This window comes from Protopterus annectens, chromosome 4.part0, assembly GCF_019279795.1.
Source record: "Protopterus annectens isolate FY-2018-M chromosome 4.part0, PAN1.0, whole genome shotgun sequence".
Taxonomy (NCBI): domain Eukaryota; kingdom Metazoa; phylum Chordata; order Ceratodontiformes; family Protopteridae; genus Protopterus; species Protopterus annectens.
In genome coordinates, this window is record NC_056733.1 from 1,090,860,875 (window position 1) to 1,090,873,694 (window position 12,820).

Sequence of the window (12,820 nt, forward strand, 5' to 3'; positions counted from 1 at the left end):
TAAAATAACCTACTACAACCTGAATTGTATGAAAAGGATCATGTTACTAAATGGAAATGTATTGATCATGGCATACAACCTGAAATGTATGAAAAGGATCATGTTACTAAATGGAAATGTATTGATCATGGACTATAACCTGAAATGTATGAAAAGGATCATGTTACTAAATGGAAATGTATTGATCATGGACTACAACCTGAACTGTATGAAAAGGATCATGTTACTAAATGGAAATGTATTGATCTGTGGACTACAACCTGAATTATATGAAAAGGATCATGTTACTAAATGGAAATGTATTCATCATGGACTACAACCTGAATTGCATGAAAAGGATCATGTTACTAAATGGAAATGTATTGATCAGGGCCATCACAGGCCTTAATTAAGGGAAATTTCTAAATGATATCTGAACTCATCAAGGACTTAACAAAAACCTTAGCTTTTGTCAGGCTAAGTCATTTATTGCAAAAAGGACTAAGATATACCCTTAAATGATAATAGTTTTAAATTCTCAGTCCCCTAATTAAATGCTTTTAACTCGATACTACTTTGATATAGCTATTTGTAAGTCAAGAAGCCAACATGTTGATAAATACAGTACAGTTAAAAAACTCTCAAAATCACAACCTTATAGTCATCAAATGGTCTAGACTTAATCTCTAGTTCTTTGAAAAAGATGCTTGTTTTTTTTTTTTTTGATTTGCTGCATATAGGCATTCAATTATTCTCTTTCCTGGGTACATTACCACCAAACATCCCACGAGAGGACTGTAAACCAAACAACATGTTTAAATATTTTGATTTATTATTATTGTTATTATTATTAAACATTTTACACACTATAAAACCAAGGGAAAAGGTAAAACTAGTAAAAACAAAAAGGGATGACTTAGAATGTAGAAATGACAACAGGAGTCACAGTCAGACATACCAGCAACATAGAAAAAGACAAGAATTTCAAACAATATTAAAGTTAAATGTTTTAGTTCATCACATTCAGATTCTATTAGCAACAGCAGAGATTCATATAAAAATGTAATCATTTAATGCATCCAAAACCGCTGTGATATATGTTTTAATACTGTCCAGCAATTAAACTCCACTGACTGCTTTAGACATTTTTTCTTCAACATTAAAGTTGCTGCCAAAGATAATATTATAACAAAAAAGAGTTCTCCATTCATTCAACCTAGGTGTATCTATTCTCCTCCATGCTAGTATGACATATTTCCTAGCCTTTGCCTATAAACCCCAGAACAGTCTAACCTGTGAACCAGGGACGGAAACTAAGCTGTGACATCCTAACTGATCTAACTCATACTATCCCACCAGATACTACACTATACCTTATATACCCAAATACACTAACTATTTATCTTTGGTCATTTTATAAAAATATGAACCCAGCTCCCTACAGACTCTTCTGAGCATCAGCAGTGTTGTTCATGTTGACATGGGAATTTCTGGATATCTGTGCAAGTTCATAATGGAGAAATGCAAATGGCATAAAAGACAGTCTATGATTAGTTGAACTTGTCGGATTTGCTAGAATCATCAAAACCATATCTCAGTCATAGTGTCTTTAATCACCAGTTGAACCCCTCCCGTCATATACATCCATTTTAGCCTGAGTAACCTGCCCAAGAGATTAATCACACGACCCAACAACCTGTAAATAAGACACAGTAACCTTATGAGAACAGTAACCTTATGAGAATTGCAACCTTGTATCATTATCCCTTATGAATCTGTCAGTGGAGAGGGGTGTGCATTGTACTCAAAGTCTCTCCAGTATCAAGATATTCTCTCCAGGTTTTATTAAAAATAAGAAATATACTATGAAAATAAAGTTAATAATTACTCTGAAGGACAGAGTCCATTAAAGCATCCCAGAAGGTCATAATACTCACTTCCCCAATCAGTTGAGTTCCAAATCTAAGCACCTTGCTAGCATGATTTCCAGGCTTCCTTTTACCTGAATGAGCCAAACTCATTGTAAGCATCTTTAATGGGATATATGATACCAATTTAATGTTCTCCATTGGATTCTTTCAGATGTATGACCAAACCTCCATAATCAAAGTAAACCCTCCTACTGACCTAATAATTTCTTCTTGATTCTCCATCACAATCTCTATATAATCATTTCAGCACTGTTCATCCCAGACGTTCTCTGCCTCAATGCCCTGATGATATTCACTTCTCTAACATACCAAGAAGTTAAACAGCCCCAGTTTAACAAAGAAGGATATATAATTTAGAAGATAATAAATATAGTTTTAGATTAGGGAACTGGAGACCCACCAACAAATTTGATCCTAACTTGAGTAGCTATCCTAAAGTATACACAACTGGAGCCCTGCAATACCTGGGCAATATTTGACTCTATTTAACTATTACCTTATCTGCTAGAGACATCACAGTGTCCATGAGATGATACAGCACTTTTTTAATAGAATTATCATTTTCACCTGGAATAGGTGTTGATCCAAGGCTGACACTTAAATCTCCAATTCTAATTATGCAGTTTTACCTTATGTGCTAATGCATTTAAAAGCGTTTCATGAGCATCTCACTCAGTGAGCTTCAAATCAATCCACCCTAAATATTACAGTGAGGAACCCATCAACCTATATCAGCTCTGAGTTCATAGCATTTCAAAGAAGAAGAAAAAGAAACAAAAGCAGTAACCTCAGAGCGAAAAATGTTATTTCTGGACAAATCTGTTCACTGATAGGGCATGAGAGTATGAAACTGTGTTGGGTTATCCTATGCCCCTCCTGTAGCCAGTACTACAGTCTCACCAGTGCAATGTTCATTGGTATTACATCACCCTTGTTTTGTAAATGTCTGAAAAATAATCCTCACCATTCATCTTTCTTTAACATAGTCTGAGCAAAACTGGCTAAAGGGGTCTACTTTTTTATTGGTCAGTATCACGGGATTTCTATCCTCTTCAGCTTTATTGTATAATTACTAATCATTATGCTACATTTTTGTTGCAAACAATATGCATCATTTTACATTTGTTTTAATTTTAGTTATCTTCTACTAGTCAGTCGCTTCCACCATGAGTGGACGAAAGTGAATGCTCTGAGGATCAGAATCCCAAAATTGCATTCGCTAAAAACATCTTGCCAAGAAAATACTTTTTAGGTGTTTTCTTCCAGGGGGGAGGGGAATCGAGCCCCCTGCACTCCCCCATGCATATATAAACCAACTCCAAGGTCACACTTACTTAAAAAAGGGGGAAATCACCTCAAAAGGGAATCAGTTCTGGCACAACTCATTGAAACTCATTTCCTATGGACGAACTCCAATCATTGGTCAGTTGAAGCTCAAGCAGTCAAAGCTCGTGAGTTCAAGCTTCATCCACTAGTAGGGTAATGTTTTCAGGCTTTATTCAGGTAATCTTAGTGTAGTCCATACAGGACAATTGTAGATCACTGGCATATTCTGAAACTAAGATATATCAGCACAGTCTATGTACATGTCCCAAACAGGATTCTCTGATGTACTCATTTTCCTGCTAGCCAACATTTAGAGATTATTTCTTAATACTTTTATCTACTACATCTATCATAATCTAGCAATAATCCTAGTAATTAAATTGATTTCTCCTTCTGCATCAGCTTTAGATGACTGAGTTGTAGACCATATCCTGAAAAAGACTGTAAAATACTATTAATTTGAAAAAAGGCAAGTAACTGAACCACATATTACAATTTTGATCTGTCTGCATAATGTAAAATTAACTTGCTTTACATTTTCAAAAATTTAGTTTCTTGAAAACAATGTTGACAGACTGCTTTGAAAAGATAACACAGAACAAATGTCAAAATAATCTCTGCAGACTAACAGAATCAAACTGTGATACTTCTGAATGTCACACAAAACAACAAACTAAGTAATAATGTAGTAGATACCATCAAAGCCATAACTTTGGAATTAAAATATATCACACAGTGCTTTAGCTAACACCTTCTAAGAGTGTTGCAGAAGCAAACAACAACAAAACAAATAAATAATAATAAAATGAAAATAACAATTTGAGTACTAAAATTAACTAATAATACAATTAAAAGCAACATATCATTTAAGACAAACAATAAGCATTTATCCCATCATATTGCAAATTTTCACTTTTCCAACAACATTCTTGATTTAATTCATTTAGCATGAAAATGTCAAAATTTTAAATAAACACTGCATCTTTATATAAAAGCCATTGTCTCATTTCATATGCTTCACTACCAGATTTAATTACATGCCATAAAATGATAAAGAAACTAATGCATTTTCTAAATATACTTTATGCATATGTTTTGCATTTGCCCCTCCATCCCTTTATGTTGAGATGTTGCTGTAGCGTGGTTTTAAATTTCCTACTAGCCTGTTTTATATACACCTGACTAAAGGAGCACCACTAAGAATAACCTTGTCTGTATTACAAGTGCAGTTATAACTAACTGACTCTTTCTTGTTTATTTCGTCAAACTGCTGTACCATGTAGGAACAAACATTACATGTGTAATGGGGTAAGTCCTCCTGTGGACGCTTGTATTTATTATGACATTATTTGGTATTCTGTTGTAATTACTTATTGCCTGTCTTAAATGAGACACAAATATGATGATGAATAAATGTTTTTCAAGTCTGTGTCATTTAGCAGCAACTGCCAACACCCCTTAACTGTCTACCCATCTGATTAGATTGCCCGTTATTGCTGACATACCAAGGAACGTGCCTATCTATACTAAAGAACTACTTAAAAAGTAGTGTTTCCTCCAGCCAGGGTCAGGGATACATTATATTCATAAGAAATAAAAAATTATATTTAAAACATTCTTTTTTTTTTCCTGCTACAAAAGACCTGCCAGTGATTCTTCAACCTTCACTCCGTTGGTCATTTCCCCCCAGGGGATTGGAACCAGGCAGTCCTGGACTAGCGAAAAGCTGTACATCCCATTTCCTTTTGTGTTACCATCAGTTCTATCCCCTAGTTGACCAGGCTGCCTGTTGCTATCTAAGTGGAGTACTTTGTCTTTGGCTGTACTGAACCCCAGCTGCCACCTTTCTACTTATTTGTTCATCTTTTTGAAATCTTTTGTTAGACTCGCTCCCATCATCAATTGCTGAGCCTCTCTCAGTTTCTTTAACAAGTAACTTGGACCTGTTTTATATTACCTACGAAACATACTGGACTGACACAGATCTCATGGAACTCACATTCCTAACTACTGATATTATCCATCTTCTCCTATGGTTCACATATGCAGCTATACATTTCCTTAGTCTTACATATGCAGCTATACATTTCCTTAGTCTTACATATGCAGCTATACATTTCCTTAGTCTTGGTTCTACCTACAGCCATTTCAGCTTTTTTATCAGCCTCCTGTGTGGGACCAAGTCAAAGGCTTACCTGAAGTCCAGGTAGACTACATTTATTGGTACTCCCACATCACATCCACTTATAACTCAGTAATAAAACTGGATCAGGTTTGGCTGGCAGCTCACTTTAGCCTTGAACCCATGTTACTGTCTGGAAGATTATTTCTTTCATAGTAACAAAATACTTGAGACGCACTTTGTCGTTACTATCTGTACTTGTTTGAAGAGCTTTTAACTATTTTTCTTCTTCTTTCCTGTTGGCAAAACCAACTTAATTATTTTTAACAACAAAACATACTCTCTCCTCCTCCATGGATAATATTTCAGCCAATGAAATACTTATTCTTATCAGCAATTTATAGCTGTAAAGTATGGAGACACAAGTGATTCAAGTTACTGTACTTCACTAATATTCATTTTAGCATTGCTGTTCTCCAGACACTGATGGTAAAGTCTGTGGAGTAGGTACTGGGGCAGTGCCTGGATGGGGTAAGTGTTTTATGATGTTTAACAAATAAAAAACAGACCAGGCAACCCTAATCAGCAGGAATATGTTTTACTACAGAAGAAAACTGAACCACATTAGACCACTTCACACCAAAGACAACTAGGATTATATTATTTCAAAACTGGCTCAGCATTCTGCTTAGAGAAAAGAATACATTTGACCAAAGGATGATGTTTTATAACCTGATAATGTAATTATGCTTTACTGTCTGGTCATCAGCCATTTGGAGCTCTTGCTTCAAGCTTATAAAGAATTTTCATTGTTATTTAATGGGAAAACCAAACTTCAAAAGCAGTGGTGAATCTTCCAGTGTTAATGCCTGCATAAGAAATTTGACCAACACATTATGGTCAGTGAAAGTCCAGGACATGAGTAAAAGCAAATCAATCATGTCATCTTACTACAAAAATAAATTAATGAACCAAACCATTTCAGAATTTTGTAAGAGTACCCAAGAGGCATTTGGGGGCTATACTTTACACAACAGCTCCTTCTCTCAAAACTGAGCATGCATATGAGAAATACTGAAAATTACAAATTTAGGGGTTGTTTCCAAGCCAAAATGGGATCATTCATGAGGACCTTAACTATTTATTATATTGTAAAATTAGCTAGTATTGTTAGCAGATGAAGTAAAGTACCTAGCTGTGCCCTTCAGAAATTATTTTAAATCATGGTCTGAGTCATCAAAAGTCAAGACTGCATCACATTTACAAGAAACATCAGGTACTGCAAAAACTGGAAAGCCATATCACTATACTTTGAGGCTACTGCTGCAATGACCATAAAATGCTTAAAGCAACCAGAGATTAATTTAAAAGGAAAAAACTCTGAAAAGCAGACACATAATCTAAAATAATAGAACTATATAAAAAACAGACTATTCTGCACATCGTATGGGTTTACAAGTTTGGGGGTGAATATTCCAAGAAAAAAAGTTTCAGACGATCATTTCACTGATATTAGAAGTGTTTCTTTGATCCCTCTGCTTGCTGACCATCTGCATGCCCCATAACCTACCTACCTCATTCATTCCTCATGAGGCAAGATCCATTACAGGCCCATTCATTCCCCATAAGAAAATAAACCATTATCCGGGTAGACATAGTCTACCCCTCCCAGCCCCAGGACTTTTAGGCAATCCTTTGGCAGCTTCCAAGGGATGCTATAGCTGACAGTCTTTGAGGAAGGAGCACATGAGCTTCTCTGCATCACTGCTCCCTAACCTATGTGACTTCCATGGCAGCATGCCCCGGGGGCTCAGACTACACAGAAAGCACCATTCCTAGCTTTCACTGGGTTCCACCCAAGCAGTAATCCAAGTCAATCACCTTGCACCAGCATGGGAGAGTCATATGCCACTCACTCCCATCAGAAGTATTTTTCCCTTTTTATCCCCCTGCCCTGTCCACCCTCCTATGCCTTCAGGTTATTCTTGTAGTTTCCATATCCATATAACCCTGTATCCCTCCACTGCCCTTGAGGGGCTATCTCTGATATAACCCAGTGCCATGTATGTCACCTGACTTCTCAGATGCTCACTTGTAAAACCTGGGAACTGAGAGTGCCTACAGAGCATATGACATGGTACTGGTAGCCATCATATAGGTGCTAGCTGGTCAACTGTCTTAGTACTGTCTCCTCTCCCTGTATGCTGACATACAGTTCAGCTGAGTGAACAATGAGAAGTGGCTTGAAGATGTACCTGCCGAAACCCTGGCCCTCCAACACACCTTCTACCCTCAAGGGGAGACATGCCCATCTTTCCTGTCTCTACCATCAATTTCCCAAGCTGCTAATCAAATCTTGGTCACTTGAGACATATTTAGGGCTTTATCACTCTGCACTGCTTGTCAGAAGTACATTTAATGCACTTTTGTGTCTATATGGAGCTTTTCAAGTTGCAGTAATCCATAACATTTGCACTCTTGTCTTCAAAAAAAAAAGAAGACGAAAAAAGAAGGAGAATTGTCTACCAAAGAATTCAATTTGGTCTGTAAATAAGTCAGAATTGTAAAATAAGTTAAATAAAAAATCATAAGGTTTACGTTAACAGGCAACAGTGTGTCAAACAGGATGCAGCAACTTCAGCCATAAAAGATGCATTACGCAGATTCTTTCAGTACGTTGTGTTAACACTGTTGTTATTTACATTTTGTATTAACAGTATGCAGTCATCCTACCCTGGAATCACACTGATACAGCATGAAGGGAGACTCCAGTGTCCTCTGCAAAAGGCAAGCCATTTCAACACATAAAACATCAGTTGCAGACCTGAACCTGTTGTTCACTCCTAGATAAACTCTCTTGAAAATTCCTATCATTAAAGCTATGACTAAAATAGGGTCCAGTCTACAGACTTTTATCTGACATCATGTATCCAGGAATGATTTTCAATCAAGAGTTAAAGTCTGAACTTCATCTTCAGACTTCCAAACTAAAACCAATACCAATAAGTTACTTTACTGTACAGAGTAAAATTATACCCAAGCAATGCCATAAAGATTAGCTTTGCAACAGCAATATGCCTCCCTACATTTCTATGTTCTTATCTTATCCTTAATAATATCATTACTAATAACATTACTGGTCCCTACCAGAAACCAAAATCATCGCTATAACTACAGATTGTTATATGAATCGCACTACTAGGCATGAACATGGTCATAATAAAGGCAAGATGTAAGTCCAAACATTTAACCCGGAGTCAACCATTGAACAACAAAATGACACATCTCTATACATCTGTCTAAAGATATAGTTGCATACCTAGACAACTAAGAAAATAACTGTCCGCTCTTACCTCCGGAGTTGAAAATGCACCAGTGTTGTCATCACAGAGAAGACACATTCTCTGGAACTGCTGATTAGAAGGATTTGAATTATTTGCATTTGGGAAGTCAATGATAATAAAATCATTTTTCAGTTCCCGAGGTATAGACATCCTGAGGGTATCCACTTTATAAACAGAGCTACTTCCCTGCACTTCAACATAACTCTGAACACCTTGATGACCAGGACCTGGGAGAAAGTTGTTAGTTCCCTGACGAATGCCAGTTGTGCTCTTCTTCCATCTGCAACAAATATTAATCCCGAGGTCCAGGTTTGCAGAGTTGTAGCATCGTATGGCAACTGTTACCGAGATAATTACAAAGAACAAAAAAGTAATTGACAATAAGCAGATGATTAAATACATGTTCATGTCAGAAATGCCTTCGTGACTGCTGAAGTGCCTGTTGACATTTGAAAGAACTTCTGGGGCATTGTCTGTCAGGGTCAGGTGTAGAACAGTTGTGGCTGACAAGGCCGGTTGTCCCTCATCTTTAACTAGGACAACAAGAGTGTGAGTTGAGGAATCATTAGTTTGAAACTGCCTTCTAGTACGTATTTCCCCGGTGTACTTAGATATAGTGAACAGTTCGAGCACATTAGATGTAAGAAGTTGATAAGAAAGCCAGGCATTATAACCAACATCGGCATCAACTGCCGACACTTTTGCTACTAAATGCCCTGCATTCACAGATCTGGGTATTTTCTCTGGTCCTTTTGAAGTTTTCCCAGGCAATGGATGCAGTATTTCTGGGACATTATCATTAGCATCTATTACATACACATATACAGTAACCATGCTACTTAGCTGTGGGACACCAGCATCCCGGGCTTGTATTTGAAACTGATATTCTCTCACTTTCTCATAATCCAAAGGAATCATGGCATATATAATACCATCTTCGGCCCCCACAGAGAAATAAGTGGACAACTGTTCACCCTTAATTTGTTTTCCTAAAAATAAGTAAGAAATCTTAGCATTCTGTCCCAAATCGGGATCCTTAGCAGTTACCACACCCACTGCTGATCCCGGGAAATTGTTTTCTATAACGTGTAATTCATATGAAGTTTCAGAAAAGCTGGGTTGATTGTCATTGACATCACCAATTTGTACTCGAATTGTTTTATAAGATGACTTGACTGGGAGACCTTTATCACTGGCCCATATAGACACGTTATATTCTGATATAAGCTCCCTATCTAAACGCATGGCAGTTACTATAGTGTAGTAATTATTTAAAGAAGGTTTGAGCTGGAAAGGGAGATTATCTGAAATCCTGCAGCTAACTTGGCCATTAAGGCCAGAGTCTTTATCTTCTACACTGAAAAACGCAACTGCTGTGCCTATTGGAGCATCCTCAAGGACTGACTTTGATATGGAAGTTACAGTGATTTCGGGGCTGTTGTCATTCATATCAGTGATCTCTGCCACTATTTTGCATTGTGCAGGCTCAGCATATGGTCCTTTGTCCGTAGCTTGTATATACAGTTCGAACAACTGGATTTCCTCGAAATCCACTGGACCATTCAAAGTGATTGCACCAGTTGACGAGTCTAAGTCAAAAAGCTCTTGTACCTTTGGGGCAGTATTGGCACTGAAGGTATAAGCTATTTCAGCGTTTGTACCTTCGTCTAAATCTGTAGCATTTACTTTAATTACCAAACTACCTTTGGGAGAGTTTTCTGGCAGGGATACAACATACTGGCGCTGGCTGAATACCGGAGGGTTGTCATTTGCATCTAATACGTTAACCGTGATCTTACTTACTGCAGAATGCTGATGGTACCCCCCATCATAAACGGTCAGCAAAAGCATATGGGTTTTCTCCTTTTCCCTGTCCAGTGCCTTTTCCAACACAAGTTCTGGGAAGTCGTTTCTGTTCCCGGGATTAGGGTTTTTTAGAATAAAATGTTTATTTGGGCTAAGCTGATAAACGGTAATAGAATTCGTTCCAATATCTGGATCATAAGCCTGCGCAACTGGAAATAGAGCCCCTGGAGCTACAGTCTCAGAAATACTCAGCACGGTTTCGTTTTTTGCGAATTTGGGTATATTATCATTAATGTCTAAAATATTAACTTCGACATGATGAAGTTCTGCTGGGTTTTCTAACATTACCTCAAAATTCATAAGACACACAGGGGATGTTCCACAAAGCTGTTCCCGATCCAGACGGTCTTTTATGCGCAACCTCCCGGTCACTGGGTTTAGATCGAAATGCTGGCCTTTGGGTGAAGACAATATTCGCATCTGCCGGGTAAGTAATATGTTGTTATCTAACGACATATCGGTAGCAATATTGCCTAAGTACCTACCCGGGTCCTTCTCTTCTGGCACGGTATAACGTATCTGTCCAAAAACAAAGGGACGGATAAAAACAAATAGCCACATAACCTGCACCAGGTCCTCCATCTTCAAGATGTAAGAAGTGCTTTAGCAATAAAGCTGTCTCTTGCTGTGCTTCAGCTGTTTGGTAGATCTCCCCAGGTTCATAAAAAACAAATGAAATTCCGTTATTATATCAGAATAAGAAATCGGTCCTCCATTGATATGCGCACCATGGTTTAGGTTTGTACTGAATATCCCAAATTATTCCGTTAAAGGGTGGTGTCTTAATATAATAAAGCACGGAGCAACAGTGCCACCAAAAGGTATAAGCCCTAAATTACATGTAGCCATGATTTAAAAAATGGCAGCTGAGGTATCTAAATTTTAGTACTCAAAATGAAGCAATAGTGACAGACGCTTCCCAATTGTAGAACTAAATGTAGCCTACACCTGTACTGAAAATACTCACGTATTCATCTTTTATAATACTGAAAAGAAAAGGAAAATCACTTGTATCTAATAGTATCAAGACACATAATACGGTATTGAAAATACCGTTTACAGCACCTTATTAAATACGTATACTTTTTATGTAAATGCAGGGTTTGGAAGTGCTGTGAATGTATTCTTCAGTTTTGTTTTGTTTATGGGGTAGATTCGTTTCTCTGAGATTCTCAACATTACAAAACCGTACTGACTTTTAACACAAGACTACAGGATCAAAAAGGAACCCTTTTTGTGTTTCAAAACACAAGGCTTTCATATTTTACATCCCATAATGTTAGTGATAAGGAATATTTGGATGTTTGCTTAATTTGGCTATTTAGTAATACGTGTTTATAAAATTAGGAGGACAATCAATAAATCTGGGAGGAACAAGGCTGAATCTGAGGATAAGAGCATATTGTTAATGTCAGAATTATAGCAGCTGAGAGGTGTGGACAAATTAAGCAAAGCCTTTTACATTTTCCAGATTTTCAGATGTGAACTATTGAGATAATCATGGGTAGACCTGCAGCCAGCAAGCATTTTGGTTTCATGCCAGGTGGACAAACCGTTTAAATGGCAAAAACGCAATAGTTAACTGAAGTAAAACTAATACAAAGAAGTTAATGTACTTTAACTCAGCTTTACTGTTCATTTGTATGACTTTTCATCTGGATAGGTAACCATTTGTACATCAAATGAATCGAAAACAGTTTCACCAGCTTTTCACATTGTATTTCATGCTTATCAGCATACATTTCTCGGAATGTAAATTAGTGAAATATTAATATTAATTACATTTATTTTCCATATCCCACAGCCTGGATATTTGCATTGCCAGATGTTCAGCTTCCTACATGTTTTTCCCCAGTTAGACATGAGTTATCAATTTCCTAGCAGTGGAATTTTCAATCAGTTTCAGGATGACAGCTGTACAAAGAAAGGGAATTATCATTCGTGCAGTAATGAGGGTGCCTTGTGTCCCAGCCAGAATCTTGGCAGTGATGGAATTTGTAATTACCCTAACTCTGCCACTAGGTGGAGGAAACAAGTAATCCACTTCACTATGGAGGCACATTGCCTAGAGGCAGATGATAGGCTAACCAAGTCATTGCCTGGTAGTAGCTTGCATTATGGATATACAGACCTGAGCAGCAGTAGCTTCTAGATAAGTCAAGACAAAACTGGTGAAAGGTATAAATGCCTACCACTATATAAAATGTATGTATGTATGTATTTATTAAAATTTGATTACTGAGAAAGTCTAG

General features: G+C 37.2%; 1 protein-coding gene across 1 annotated transcript; it reads right to left on the bottom strand.

The window, feature by feature from the left end:
• Positions 1-8,642: 8,642 nt before the first annotated feature.
• Positions 8,643-11,351, bottom strand: LOC122799762 (protocadherin gamma-C5-like). Its single transcript, XM_044069039.1, has one exon. It carries the CDS (start codon positions 11,148-11,150, stop codon positions 8,658-8,660), a length of 2,493 nt encoding a protein of 830 aa, XP_043924974.1. The 5' UTR covers positions 11,151-11,351; the 3' UTR covers positions 8,643-8,657.
• Positions 11,352-12,820: the final 1,469 nt, after the last annotated feature.